Source organism: Haemorhous mexicanus, chromosome 9 (genome assembly GCF_027477595.1).
Source record: "Haemorhous mexicanus isolate bHaeMex1 chromosome 9, bHaeMex1.pri, whole genome shotgun sequence".
Classification (NCBI taxonomy): domain Eukaryota; kingdom Metazoa; phylum Chordata; class Aves; order Passeriformes; family Fringillidae; genus Haemorhous; species Haemorhous mexicanus.
The window spans coordinates 19834680-19849445 of NC_082349.1; the positions used below are offsets into that span (position 1 = coordinate 19834680).

The 14766-nt window shown below is 36.1% G+C and overlaps 1 protein-coding gene across 2 annotated transcripts in view; it reads right to left on the reverse strand.

The window, feature by feature from the left end:
• Positions 1-14766, reverse strand: part of COL11A1 (collagen type XI alpha 1 chain) — a 137590-nt gene that overhangs the window by 91825 nt on the left and 30999 nt on the right. Inside the window, exons 5-7 of one of the 2 annotated variants that reach the window (XM_059854410.1) lie at positions 11499-11627; positions 441-593; positions 161-256 (exon numbers count right to left, since the gene is read on the reverse strand). In XM_059854410.1, the coding sequence (XP_059710393.1) occupies positions 161-256; positions 441-593; positions 11499-11627 (378 nt within the window). Of the gene's footprint in view, positions 1-160; positions 257-440; positions 594-861; positions 979-11498; positions 11628-14766 lie in introns of both variants that reach the window. The other variant, XM_059854409.1, reaches the window with a different exon arrangement.

Below are 14766 nucleotides of genomic sequence, written 5' to 3' on the forward strand. Positions count from 1 at the left end.
AATAGTAGTTTCTGATATTGGCTGAGAAAATATAAAATCACATTAAGCGCAGGTAGAGTTTGGATCATTTACATAGAAATCCATCCTTTTAAAATGCATTTGTACTCTGTTAATGAATGGCACCAAGTAGGACAAATATTTTCTTGAGAGTCTTTATTACCTCATTTGCTTCAGTAGCTCTGGAAGGAGCTTCTGTCTGGGGCCCGTAGTCATTTTCAGCTATGCTATAATCTTGAAATCCATCAATAAGGTTGGCCTAGTATGAAAAAACAAATACATTATTAAAAAAATCTTGTATGAAAATGCAAGAGATATTGCTGTTATTCAGGTTATGGTATTAGCCAGATATATTCATCTAGTGGGGTTAGGTAAATTTTTTTCTTATTATCAAAGATCTTCCAGTCTTAGTCTGGGAAAGATCTTGATTATTTCTTGGCTACCTTTACCCCTAGTTTGCCTTTTGCTGCTGCTTGATAACTTTTCTTCTTCTTGGATGCATATTTTTCAGATTTTTTTGTTGTGGCCTTTTGAGGTTTGTCCTTTGAGCTAGCGGCCACTGTCCTCTTCTTCTTTTTGACCATGGCTTTCTTTTTCTGCAAACGTTATGAAAGATGGAATGGGAAAACATAAATAAAATGAAAAGGAAATTGAGAAAGTATGAATGAAAGATGGGTAACCAAATGCAAGATGAATGCTGTCAGCCGTGAGACCTTCCATCTCTAACTGAAAGCAAAGGTTACAGCTATGAAGTAAAGAAATGAGTGAGAGGAAAGCATTAAGTTCATATACAAAGACACAAACTGACAAACCATGTGGTAGGGGACAGCTGGACACCACACAACAAACAGATCAGATTGTTACCTCTGTTTGTGCTACTGTCTCTTCAAACAGTGGGAGTCCCTCTGTTACTGAATCAGTTTCTTTATAATCTGCATCCCCATACTCATAGTCATATTCGATAAAATCTTCTGGTGTGTACTACATTGCAAATGGAAAAATATCAGGCATTCCCATGTTAGAGGTAGCAAACTAGATTAGCAATACTGGAAAGTATCTTCACCTTTACTTAGGAAGAAAGTTAAACAAAATTAAGGCACTATTAACAATTCAATATAATTATTCATTTAGGGAAAAAAGCCTCACAACTTCTCATTTCTTTCAAAGCACAGTACAGAAGTAGTAAAAAAGTAAATAGTAATGCCAGGAAAAAATTCACATTAATTGGACTGCAAAGAAGAATCAAGTATAATTTTGACTACTGGGGGCACCAACAGATCTTTGTGAAACCATATTTTTATTTAATCTTTAAATTTCGAGTAATACCTCTTTTACTTGTATTTTTTTCAGGTGACCAGAAGAGCAGAGATGCCAGTATCTGACATGAATAAGTAATTTCAGATACAGGAGAGGCCAGAGCTCCCAAGAAAACATGGTTCTCTTCCTCTTGTTTGATGTTGAGTTTGAAAACCGGGACAGCTCCATAGTACAAACTTCCTGAGCAAAGCCTCACTGCTGTAATTTCATTTCCGATTCAGCTTCTGTAAATTGCTCCATAGCTCTGTTTCTATAATTTTTTTCAAATGAAGATTTGGCACACAAACTTTTCAAGAGAAATTAGCTTTAGAATTGGCTTGCATGGTGTTGTGAACATGATCTAGGGAGCCAGGAACTCCTGAGCTGTACTCTCAGCTGTGCCAAGATCCTGGTCTCTGTATTATCTGTACCAAGGACAACTCATCAGAACTGAGAACAAAGGGCAGCTTTAAACTATCTTCCCACACCTACCATGCTTGAAGCTACAAGAACTGGTAGGTCTGACAAATTAAAGCAGACTCGTGGTTACTCTTTATGTGCCCAAGAAGCCAAAAGAAGCAGAACTGTGGCCAGAGGGACAAGTGTTTGCTTTCCCTTTAAGAACAAATATTCAAATGCACCTCATGGGAACTTGTCCCTTCTGAAATCCCTCTCTCCTGTTACAAGTCAGCATCATTGTCTGTAAAATGAAGACAATACCTGCTTGTTTCATTATGTTGATGAGAAAGAGAATTAGTACATTACACTTCCAAATCAGTCTGAGGATTCATAGAAGTGATCATTATCAAAAAGAAATGGACATGTTAGAAGAAATTACAAATTAAAATAGATCTCCATATTCCAAACTATATTCTACCATGTGACCAAAACACTGGTTTAACTGTTCCCTCTGGCAATGTTTTTGAGACAATTTTTTACTTCTGATTTTAATGCACAGAAGTTGATTTCTTCAGCAAGTATAAGGCTAAAGCTGAAAGGCCCTTAATCATTTAAAAATCCTTTTACATCGGTTTCTATTACTTCACTCCTGTGACTCCTCAGAGTCTTACTATGATCAACAGCTTTGCTTAAAAAGACAACAGATATTTTTTTCAGAAGGCAGATGCTTTTTTCTCAATTGTCCTTTGAGTACTTCTACCCTTGCATGTATAAACTGATCAGTCATGAGATTTGATACACATTAAAAAAGGATGTAAAGTATGTACTCATTCAAAACTATATTGTCCATTAATTCTTATTAATGGAATTCAAACTACATTTAAATAACAACATGTCATTTTAGGTGGAGAATATCCTCTTTGTGAAGTATATGGGCACTTTATATCTGCCTCATATAATGTAAGTGATGGTTTGATTTCATCAGTGGTATCTTTTACACAACCAAAAAAAGTTAACACTATCTATACTTTTCAATATCAGCAGCATTTTAGTCTTAACCATGGTAAGTAATATGGGATTCTTCTCTCCTTCTTCAGCAAATTAATATTCAGTCCTAACCCAGTGAAGTCAATGAAACATGTTTGACCTACAACTGTAGAGCTGAAGGGCCTCATGTGCAGCAATGATATATTTACAGGTCTGCCGAGGTATACAAGCACATTCTCTGGCTTGTGCAGTTCTGGAAATGCAACTCAATACACCTTGTCTCTAAGAAGTGTGCCATTGCCACCCAAAGAAGAAATGCAGTGACAAGCTTCTGGGAGACCATAAGCAACCACAAAAAGGAAGTAAAGGAAGAACCACATGGATAAAACCATACTTTTCAAAGTAGTTACAGAATAGCATTGAAATTGTAGTATATATTTGGAAATTATAAAAATGTCCACAGGGGATTTGCTTATCTTCTCTGAAGAAGTCCACAAAAACTAGGTTTATCTACAGGAAAAGAAAAAAGTATTCAGTAGAATATACTTCTATAAATTCAGTCATTCCAATGTAACAGTGGTAACCAATTCCACTATTTCAAATGCTTCCCCAGCCAAACAACATGAATCAAACCCTCTGCTATGCAATTTTTATTGGAATCCAAGTAAAAGACACTATGTTAAATAATATCCAATGTCTTAAGAAGCAAGTGGAGCAACATTTTTGAGAGAACTGCCATGTCATTAGCCAGATTAAGGTTTAATATGCTGTTAGGAGCTTGTTTCAGTAGCTTATAGACACACAGATTCCTCTTTAGTGAGATTGTAAATCTATTCTGAAACTGGAAACATTCATTCCAGCAGTCAATTTAACCAACTGACAATTAAAATATAACTCTGTGTTGCTCAGTATTCTAACTGTTTTGCAAATCTCAGTAGTATGGCTTTTCTCAAGGTAAGCTGAATGGCTGCACTGAATGGTGCCAACCACAAGACGAATAAAATTGCGACAGTGGGTTACAAGTAGTTTTTCAGAGGCCATAAACTAAACAGAAATGTAGATGGGGGAAAAAAGGAAAAATATCTGTTCCAAATATATTAGTATTAAAAAAAGAAAGTAGTGAATAAGCTGATATTTATGCTGAGAGGCCTAGTTCAAAAAGTCAGAAATTTATGAATGAGAACTAGAAAACATACAAAAAAGCACAAGTATGTGGACAGATCTATTGCATCATGCATATTCACACAGAAAATACTTTTGGGTATTGTGCTTCACTCATTTCTGTTAAAGAAAGTGAAACTTTTCTTATATGCAAAATGTGATCACAAATACAAGACTATATTTTGGTTGCACTGATATGCAAACACGCAGAAAGAAATAGGGATGGATGAGAAGTGGGGAATGACAGTTTCCATGCTGGAGTCAGATTATACTGTCAAGCAGGTGAAGACCTTCCACTTTAAAATCACAGCATCAGAGGGGTATTACAAAAATTCTTGAACTTACAAGCTAGGACATGTGGCCACTATCCCAAAACCATATTCAAGTAGTTTTGAAATCGCAGAACTCTGTAGTCCCACCAATATAAGGAGCACAAGTGAAAATACGTAGTAGCCTAAACGTTCTGCAAGATAAACTTATTCTTAGCAACACTTCCTGTCCCAAGACTTTTTCTGAAAAAACAGCAACCCTCCTATTTCACACCAGCTGATAAGCACAGAATATATATGTCTTGTATTGTACTCCAGGGGTCCTGCTGCAAAGAGTTATATATAGATGCAAAGTCTTCCAGGTGTATATCCTGAGGCACAATCTGTCCAGATGGAGGAATGCATCTCTACACCCCTAGCTGATGTAAAGATGCACTTTAGAAATATGACTTATTCACAGAATGATTTTACCAACTCGACCTGATGAAGGCTGTTCCCTGTTTTTAATAGGATATAAGAGGACTAGTGAAGGACTAGTCAGGTAAATGAGGACTAAATATACAAACATGAGTGACAGATTTAATAGCTTTAGTCACCTGCTGTGAAGCTGGTAAGTCAAACTTACCCTGCCATTAGCATTATCCAGTTAAGACTGGATATGTGGCACATACCCCTTCTTTTCTGGGTGCTACGCAACTGAAAGGTCACTTTTATCAGATCACCAGAGACAGGGGTATGATCCCCTCAGTCTGACCTCAATAAACCTTGAGGTAAGTTCCTTTGCATTTTGGATACACAAAACCCAGGCCCTGCTGTTACTTTACAGAAGTTGGGCAGTTCACAGAAATCTATCATAGTTGCACTGCTAATAAGAAAAGATAATAAGAAGACTCTTGAATATATAGGAGAAAGGATTTAGAATTTCAAATAAATAATAGGTTAGACTTCAGCTAAGAGACATCAGGTAACACATACTTCAGATGTGATGCAATTTTCTTCCTCTTGCTTTTCTTTCTTCTCTATTAAGACCACCAATAGTTACTAAAGAGCCATTCTTGTAATGAATATTGCATATGACTATTTTCTTACAAATGAAAGGAAGAATGAAACCTGCTGCTTTTTGATGGGACAAAATGTTTCCATTATGACCTCATGCTTTCTTTACCAGAGTGATTATATTGCACTACCAGATCATCATGCAATTCCAATTAAAGAGATGAACTGTTTTCTTCATCAGATGAATTTTAGAAGCAGAGGATCAGCAGCATGCAAAGCCTATTTGAGCTGGGAAATAAACGGTCTGAATGAAACCTTACTTTTGAAACCAATCCTTCTGCTATCCATACTCTAAAAAACTAACCTCCCATTCCAAATGAAGATTTTAGCAATTTTTGCTTCGCATTTCCAAATAAAAATAATTAATAATCTAAATCCTCAACCAAAAAATGGGCATAATCTCAATTTTTCCATCTCCTAAAAATTATGGTAAATCATGTATAAGCTAAGGAGGCAAAGATGACTTTGATTTATTCTAGGCTCACTAACACTTTACAAAATGCAATAAAGAAAAGGATGCCAAGAAAAATGAGCATTTTAAAAATCAGCTGCAATAATATAAATAAATAAGTGGTAGAAAATGTCAATCTTAGGGCAGTAGGAAAGTTAAGATTTAAAGGATGGCCTCTTCTAGCACAGAGTCCTTATGTTGTTCATAAAAGTGATACTAGCAAGGAGATAAAAGGAGATAAGAACATTATCTTCAGTTTCCAAAGATATCCTCTTTCAAAAGGAGAATAATGCTCTTAAGGTTCTTTATTATGTTACTCCCTTATATAAAAAGTTTATATATCTATGTAAAGAAAAAGAGAGATAGGAAGATCACAGTTTTTAATATTGGCTAAATTAGCTAGCTGCAGTTCTAAAGATAACAACAAACATAAGATTAAACATATAAAGAAGCACTTTTCTGTATTTTTCAGAAAACTAGTCTTTCTGACCAGTTAAACACTCCAAAGGGCACTAAATTAACATGTTCTGAAAGGGTGCTTGAAGCCTCCAAGTCAAGATATTTGGGGGCCATGTGCTCTTTTAATTTACCAAATTCATTTCATTAAAAGAAAACATTTTATGTCTCCAAATAATCCATTAGTTTGGAATAGATCCAAAATAAATGAAGCTGTGTTCCTTTGGGGAGGCATTTCTTCAGCAGAAGTTAGACCATGTGATTCACTAGGTTACAGAATAATCTTCCAAGAGGAGATTTGAAAGCCTGATAGCTGATTTCTTTGAAAAGACCTGAAGATACTCCAGAAAATACACTGCCCAACATCAACGATGATGAAGACTGGCTAGGTCTGTCACTGCTCTAATTTCTGTGAGCTGGCATATGTGATTGAACTGGAAAGAAATGTAATACATTTCCATTTATAGTAAAAAGGGGTTTGAAGACAGGATAGAGGCCAGATTGTTCACAAGGTATTTATAAGGAGTGCATAGGTGTGTATCTTTAAAAAAAGCAGTGTTGATAGTTTTTAAATATAATTTCAAACCCATATGGGACCCTTAAAACTAAGTGAAAACATCCATTCAAATGTGAAAAAAGCCAAAGATTCCTGAACTTCTAGACAACACCTTTTTGTGCAGTGCCAACTGCTGAGGTCATCACTCTGACCTTGACAAGATTCAAGGCTATTCACAACCAAGAACAAGGAAGACTGATGTTCACTTCAATTAAAACATGTCTTGAAGAGGGAAATAAATGACAAGAAATAACAGAGTAAAGTTTTTGGATATTACTATTAGTCTACCGCTCTCTTGTTTTCAGTCTGAATGACACTTAGGTCTGATAAACAAATCCCAGGGGAATAGAAGCATTCTGTGTAGAGAGGGTTCTGATATGCATCTATCCCAACAGCTCAGCCTGAACTGCTCACACAGAGCCCACAGTCCTGGCCAGCAGCAAAGTGCAACACATTCTGCAGAGCCTGAACACAGAAGGTAGTTAGAGGTTGCCCAGTTAAATAAATCTTTAGACATACAGCACAGTCACTTGGGTCCAGAAAGGGACTGACTGAATTAAAATGGGAATATAAAGACCTAATCAGGTCCAAAGCTTATGTCTTGAAATTCTCAGGTCACCCGTTATAGGAAGGGAAAAGTGAGGATGCAGGAGTTGACCTTGCTGAGGGAGAATGTGTTGGGGAACAGGACAGCACAGCTGGGTAAGCCTGCAGACAAGGGTTGAATTTAAGATATGTCCTCCTTTTCCAGGCTGACTAGTTCTATGTCTTTATTCACAGCCTGCTATTTTTGTGACTCTGACTGCGAGATGTTTGATTCTTCCTGAACTTTGTTTAGCGTAAACTTGGTATTTGATTCAGGCATGAAGAGATCCTGTAAGTAAAAAGTAGGCATTGAAATCCTCTCTGATGGATCCCCCAAATTGCAGTTTGAATGTGATGCAAAAGAAAAAGAAAGTGCAATAAGAAAAAGAAAATCTCAATGCAGCAGTTAAAGTATAATTTATAAAGACAATCTGATTACAAATCAGTGTCCAGTAAATTTACATATGAGAGCACAGTGAAGGTCATAAGGCCTTGAGAAAAACTCAAGCATTTTAAAAAGCAAATTTTTCATTTCTCATGTTGCAGTGATGTGACATGCACTCTCAGGCTCATTTAATGGAAATTCACCACAATATGTTCCATATTTTATCTGATTTTATGGTTGGTAATTATTTTTAATCTAGATGAAGTCTTAGACTGTTCCCACAACAAACTCATAGAGAATTCCACCAGCTGAACTAGGAGGGCATATGGTGGAAACAAATTCAGAAAATTACTCATTTAAATCAGCACTGCTATTGAAAGAAATGTCCCCAAACCTAAAACGCTGGATATTTTATTATTTGCTCCTTTGCAGAAAGAAGCATTGCCTAGAGCAATAAGGATTACATTCAGCTAAACAAAGTACTTATGCCCTTAAACTAATATATTTTTACATAAATCCTTCTTTCTAGATGCTTCTTTAGTCTAAAAATACCCAGCTTTTCAGCCTGATTGCCTTCCTAGGCTGTGAGCTTGCTAGGAGACTACAAAAGTGTTCAATTTCAAGAGAAATCCTATTCATCTTCCTAAATGCAACTTCATAAACATAATTTTCTATTTTACTGATGAAAAGTCAACCACTTCCTTTGGGTTTTGTAATCAGTGCTGGAAACACACATTAATAGGCTCTGAAATCACATAATTTATCTTTAAGCCAAGTATCAGTTTCTTATTCTGGACTGCAATAATTCAAAGGCTCAGAGACATAGTGCCAGAAGAGACTATTAGACCACCTTGGCTAACTCTTGCCTACTTGCAGACTTCAAAACTTCCTATGGTTACTCTGTATCTCAGTCAACTAAACTGTGAATAACATTTCCCCAAACTTTCAGAAAGGTCTCTATCCTCAGCTTAAAGATATCTGGAGATTCATCATTGTAGTAATTTGTTCTTTCTTTCCTACAAGTTTTAGTAGATATTTTCCTAATTGAAATTATCTTTCTTCTCCCCCCTCCCCATTTGTCTATGTTTTCTTTTTGTCCTGGATCTTTGCATAAGGCGAGTCACTGCATCATCACATATGTGGTGATGCAGTCTATGTTCCAAGTGACAGCACGCAGAGGTAATATTGCATCTGAATTCTTACTTCTTTATTCACAAACTAAGACATGCATTGTACTATTTTGGGAAAAACTTTTACCCCTCTTTAACAGTCAGCATATTTTGAAGCTAGTGCCCAACAAATATTTTCAGTTTCTGCTGGTTTAATCCAGACTCTGAAGACACAATCCTGCCAAGCCTTTTGCCCAGTTTTACCTCTTCTTCCTACCACAAGAGTTTGTGTGAAAACATTGAAGATCAAACCATGAAACCAATCAAGCTGAACAATAATCTTTCCATGTTGTCTTTCAGCATGATTAGTATCCCAGATGGGGACAATCTGCTGAAGATGAAAGGTTCTTCTGTTACCACATGCACGCAGACTGTTATTGCAGTGTACGACTGAGCTCACCATGCTAGCCCTGCAGTTCTTTGGCTTGTATGCGTGTAACATTGCCTTCAGTTGTGTTCCCATCACTGTGTACTGCTCTGCAGTACCATGACTATGACAAATTTTAATGCCACCCATTTTACACACATTTTTGTATCTCTAGCACAGTTACTAAGAAACTCTACAAAAAATTTAACTCGGTGACAGCTCGTTGTTTATAGTAATTTCGGAAATAAGGCACCCAGATTCAAATCTCTTTGTCATGTACTTTACCATACAATACCTTTCTTTAAAAAATGAAAATATCACATGTTGACAAGTCAGAAACTTTGCAGAATTCTAAGTCTATAAATTCTATCAATATCACTAATCAAAATTATAATCTTCTCAATACATACAACCAAGCATTTTAAAACAATTATTTTCCTTACAGACTAGCTGCAAATGTATTTTTATCTTTTAACATCTTATTTGTTTTGCAATTACAGTTTACAAAAATCAGCACTGCTATCTTCTATGAATTATTTCAGTACCTAAATAAAGCTTGTTTCATTCATTTCATTAAAATAAATTATCTGTGCAGTTTGACAGGCTGCTTCTCAAAAGATAATAAAGTAGCCTGCCTTAACAAGCTTGTTTTTTACTATTTAGTAAACTAACTACTATTTAGTAAACTATTTACTATTCTATCATTCTATAAATTCAGTCTGCCATTTATTCTATTTCCTTTTTATCACATTGGTAGAATTGCTGATGCGATTATTCTATATCTCTATTACACATTGATGAGTTCTCTTGACTTCACTGGGAATGTTTATGCAAAGTGACACAAACTCATGGAGCACAACAAAAAAATTGTGTCAGGTCAGAAAGCTAAGCAAAATAATCCAATCACCACTCTCAGCAAAAAATGAAATAAATAGAAACAGCAGTTCTCCATTTTATTAATCATTAAGTGGTCCTCAATTTGTTTTCAAATTAATTTTAAAATGTCACACTACAAATTAAGATATTTCATTTTACATTTTTCTCTGTAGGTACTCCCACAAACTCTGTGTTACCAAGAGGGAAAAACAGGCCTTTGAAAAACACATTAGAAACCACTAAACCCAAGAGCAACCAAACAGAATCAAAGCCCAGGAAAATTCCCAAGCAGAATTTAAATTTTTTTTTTAAACTTAATTACGAAAAAAAAAAATCTAGATCTTGCAATCTTTTTTTGTCTTTGCATAAATTACCAGCAATATGCTTTCAATATGCTCTGGTTTGGAATATGGAGATCCAGGTAGGCAGGCACATGGACAGCAGGTCCTCTGGGGTCCTCCTGAAAAGCCCAGACCCCACACACTCTAATGCAGTGTCAAGTCCTCTGCCTGTGTGTAGGTGACTTGACACATCTTGAACTACACCTCAGATGGAATGGATGTGGGAGGGAGTCCCCTACTGACATAATTTTAAGTCAGAATAAATAGTAACAACAAATAAAATTACCATGTGTTTAGGAAAAGTTCAGTCCCAAAACAGGCTCAAAGACATCTAAAAACAATTCATCAAGTTTCCAATGCTGATCTCTTGAGCAATCAGTAGTAATAACCAGTCAGATCACACATGGTGTGCATACAAGCTGTCTGGAGCCAAGTTCAGTTATGACTTGTTACATTTTGGAAAAGCTTTTCCCTTTACACTGTTCAATGCAAGTACTTAGAATGTGTGCAGCAATACATACAAGTGCTGAGGTCTAATCTGAGGACCTCTCTTGACCTGGGTGAATTACTCAGTTTGTGGCTGTGAGAACTGTCTACAGTGACTAATGGTTTCTTCAAATATCTTTCATGTCTCTGGGAAAAATTCCTACTCTGTTTTGTCCTTGTTGGTTTACCTCCTATGAGTGGAACTGGCTGAAATACTTTTGTGTGCACATGCATTTGTGCATGCAGCTCATTAAAACACAGGGCACTTTTAACAGGAGAAGTTTACAATTGTGGGATACTCAAAGCACCCATGTCTTTCAAATGTGGCATTTGTTGAAATCCAGCACCAGTGAAATTATAAACCTACACAGGAAGAATAAATATGCATGAGTAGACAAATTCATACTGCTATAATTTTTTAAAAGGATTACAGTTGAACTTCACTGAGAATGCTGATAGTTCAAATACAACCAGGGTGATAGGTTCCTTCGAATGCTTGACATGAATGAGTGGACAGCAAAAATCAATGCACTCCTGCAACCTGATTTCTCCACCTCTAGAACAATGCATGCCATTTAGCTGGAAGTGTTCCTTGGATAACTTGTCTCCAGCACAACCACTAATGTGCAATAAATCCAGGAATACACGACTGATTACTCACCTCATCAACTCGAGGATCTTGAGCCTGAGCAGCATTGGGCACTGGGGAGTCACAGTCTGGGCTATAATGCTCACAATAGTCAAATGCAGCTCTGGGATCAGCTATAATCAACAGCTGCTGGATCTCACCCTGCAGGAAAGCATACGCAGATTAAATAACAAAACCAAAGGTAGTCTACAGTTCATCAGGAGTACAGAGTTTGCATTCAGAAACAAAACCAGGCACATAATACTTAGATATTTCCATCTGTGTTTATAAATAACATATCCACTTAATTTCTGCTGATATTTTGGAAAATGACTATTGTTCACATAGCAAAACAATGAAAATTAATACCAAATGGACTAGGTGCAAAATTCTGGCTAAAAATCATGTCTGGTTTTGAAAGAAGAGTGAGAAAGTATAAGTTCTGATTTCTGATTTTCATGCTGTTTGTTTACTTCTACACTGGGAATCAGTCTAAATTCCTAAGATTTAATTCAGGGCACTTCCTATTACTTATTACAGCTCAGCATGCAAGTGATCAACAGTGTAATTACAAGTTTGCATCACATATGCAGTCACAAAGGAGATAAAATAAAATAAAATAAAATAAAATAAAATAAAATAAAATAAAATAAAATAAAATAAAATAGTCTATACTAGAGACAGTTATTTGAATAAACTATAATCAAGTGAGCACTGTGTAAACACTATAAATTGTGTTGGAAAAAACGTAACTACTAAAAAATGTTGGGTTAGCTTCTACTTCCATATATCATGCATAAAAACAACATCACAGAAAGAGACCCACTATTCTGGATAATAAAAATGGCTCTGCTGAGATCCCCTACAGAGATCTTGTATGTTTATCATTTTCCACAGAAAGCTGTCTGGTATCCAGTGTAGTATCTTAACACAGTGGTACTATTTAAGCAGCATTAGGGTAATTTCTGCCAACATTTCCACTATAAATTTTCTCATCCAGGAGCTTCTTATGCTCACATAAAAATAAGTTTGTTGGAAATTGGCACATGTTCTTGGTCAAAACCCATTAAATTCAATCTCTCACTATTTCCCCACAAGGGGGTGATTTTTAAGATTTATATACTTCTACCAGGATTTTTTATGTTTTTGTTTTACCCAAAACAGGGGCAAATGAATACCTTTGTTAGTATACCTGTGCCTGTTTTGTCTTTAAAGACAAGTTATCATAACTGATGGAAATCTATAGGTGGGAAAATTCATAATTCTCTCAGTATTTCCAGAAGCACTTTACATCTATCATAACCTTTAACAAATTAAGAAAACTGGAGCATATTTTTAAATAGTGAATAATAATTGCAACATTCCTTCCTTTCAAAATGAAAAAAAAAACCAGAGACAAAAGCAAAATTTCCTCAAACTGAAAATCAAAATCACAAAAAATGAAGCAATAATCTGCAATTTTACTAGTTCTACAATTTTTTTAGTAACTTTTCAGTCATAAAGTAGGAAATCCTTTTATAGCACATAATGGCTATATGTTACAAGTCTGCTTTTTACAGTACTCTAAGCCCACTTCACTTTCACAGACTCACGTGTGTCTCAGATTAATTTAGATTTAGAATAATTTTTTCTAAGCTTCCAGAATGACTACAAATGCAGCAATTTGTTTCTCTGTCAACAGTTCTGGACTGTCTCCTTTATTTTCCTTAATTCACTAAGGCTTCCTAATTGGGACATTTTACAAAACCCACTACACACCCAGAAAAATTCCCCCTTTGATTTCTTCCATGACTCCTTCAAGAGCTGGAGTGCTTTGAGAGGTTTTGTGCAGTCACTGTCAGCCTGAGCTATGCATCCCTCATCTCCAGCAAAGTGTTTCCAAAGTGCTTTGCCCTTTCTCTTTCACTAACCACATTAAAACCAAGTGAGGCAGAGGAAAAAATGAGAGAGAATAAGCAACTGTAAGACAAAAGAGGTAAGTGACCCTTTTGAGCAACCCAGAGGTGGATGTGTAGAACCTCTGTCCTCACCCTGCTGAGTTCAAGTCATGGTCTTGCTCTTTGGCCCTGAGCATTCCTGGCTGTCTGAGGTGCCTGGACAGATCTCCGTGTCCGCAGAGTGCCAGCCAGCAGGAGCCGTGCCCAAACGGCTCCTGAAACTACTGTTTAGTCAGAGAGCCTAAGAGAATACAGGTCCAGGAATACAGCCAGTACTCTGCAGCTTTGTGCTGGTCTTGAATGCCATGGAATTTTGGCACTGAGTTCTGTTGGATTGTGTGTTTGCAAGAAGCACTTGGTATGCTGTTACCACTTGGCTTAAATGTGCCTAAATTGGTTAAAGCTGTTCCTGATCCATTGACTGTATTTCCCAGCCCCGCCTGTCTGCCTGTCATGGCTCCACATAGATGGAGCCCCTCAGAAATCCTACACAGAATACACAGATTTTTACAGAATACATACATTGCTACTGGCTATAAATGTGTGAGAAGTTTACTGAAGAACCAATTGATTTTACATTTGGAATCCCAAATATTAATTTTCCTCTTTTTCCTTGAAGATGTGCTATAAAAATGGTTCCAGTAAATTATCCATTTTCCTTTTCTATTTTTTGTTTTATTTTCCGTCTTTGCTAATTAAATTGTTTCTCTGAGTATTTTGTTCCGTGAAGCATTGGCTGTACTGTAAGAATAGTTCAAGAGTTTTCCTTTCAGATCAGGTCAATCATACCAGCTCATGAAGGCATTACTGCAGATTTCATTATTGTGATTTAGTTACCATTCTAAAGTATTTTTTGGACAAATCTATACTCTTTATTTTTGCAAATTTTTCACAGAATTGCTTCAGACTTTAAAAACACATTCTTTGAATTTAACTGCTTGACATTGTGAGATCAAAATAGAATTTTATTAAGTTCCTTGCAAATAAACTACAAATAATCTGGTCATATTTCATGACCTGGAGTCATAAATGAGGCACATAAAGATCTACCTGCACAAATCCTGAGAACTTTGAATTATGGGTTATTAAGAATTCCAACAGCAGACCTGTAAAAAAATACCGAGGAACCTAAACACATATGCACATGTCACATCATTTTTCTTGTATGAAAATTTCAGGAACAAAGGAAGTCTCATGGGGTAGGGTCATGAAAGCAAGAGAGACCCAAAAATGGAGAAAGAGAAATACATTAAAATATACAAATACACTTGATCATTCTTAAAGTACTCTGAAAAGTGCACGCAGAAAAAAAGGAAGTACAAAAGCCTATGGTCTATGACAAGTTCTTCCTTCTCTATGAAAAT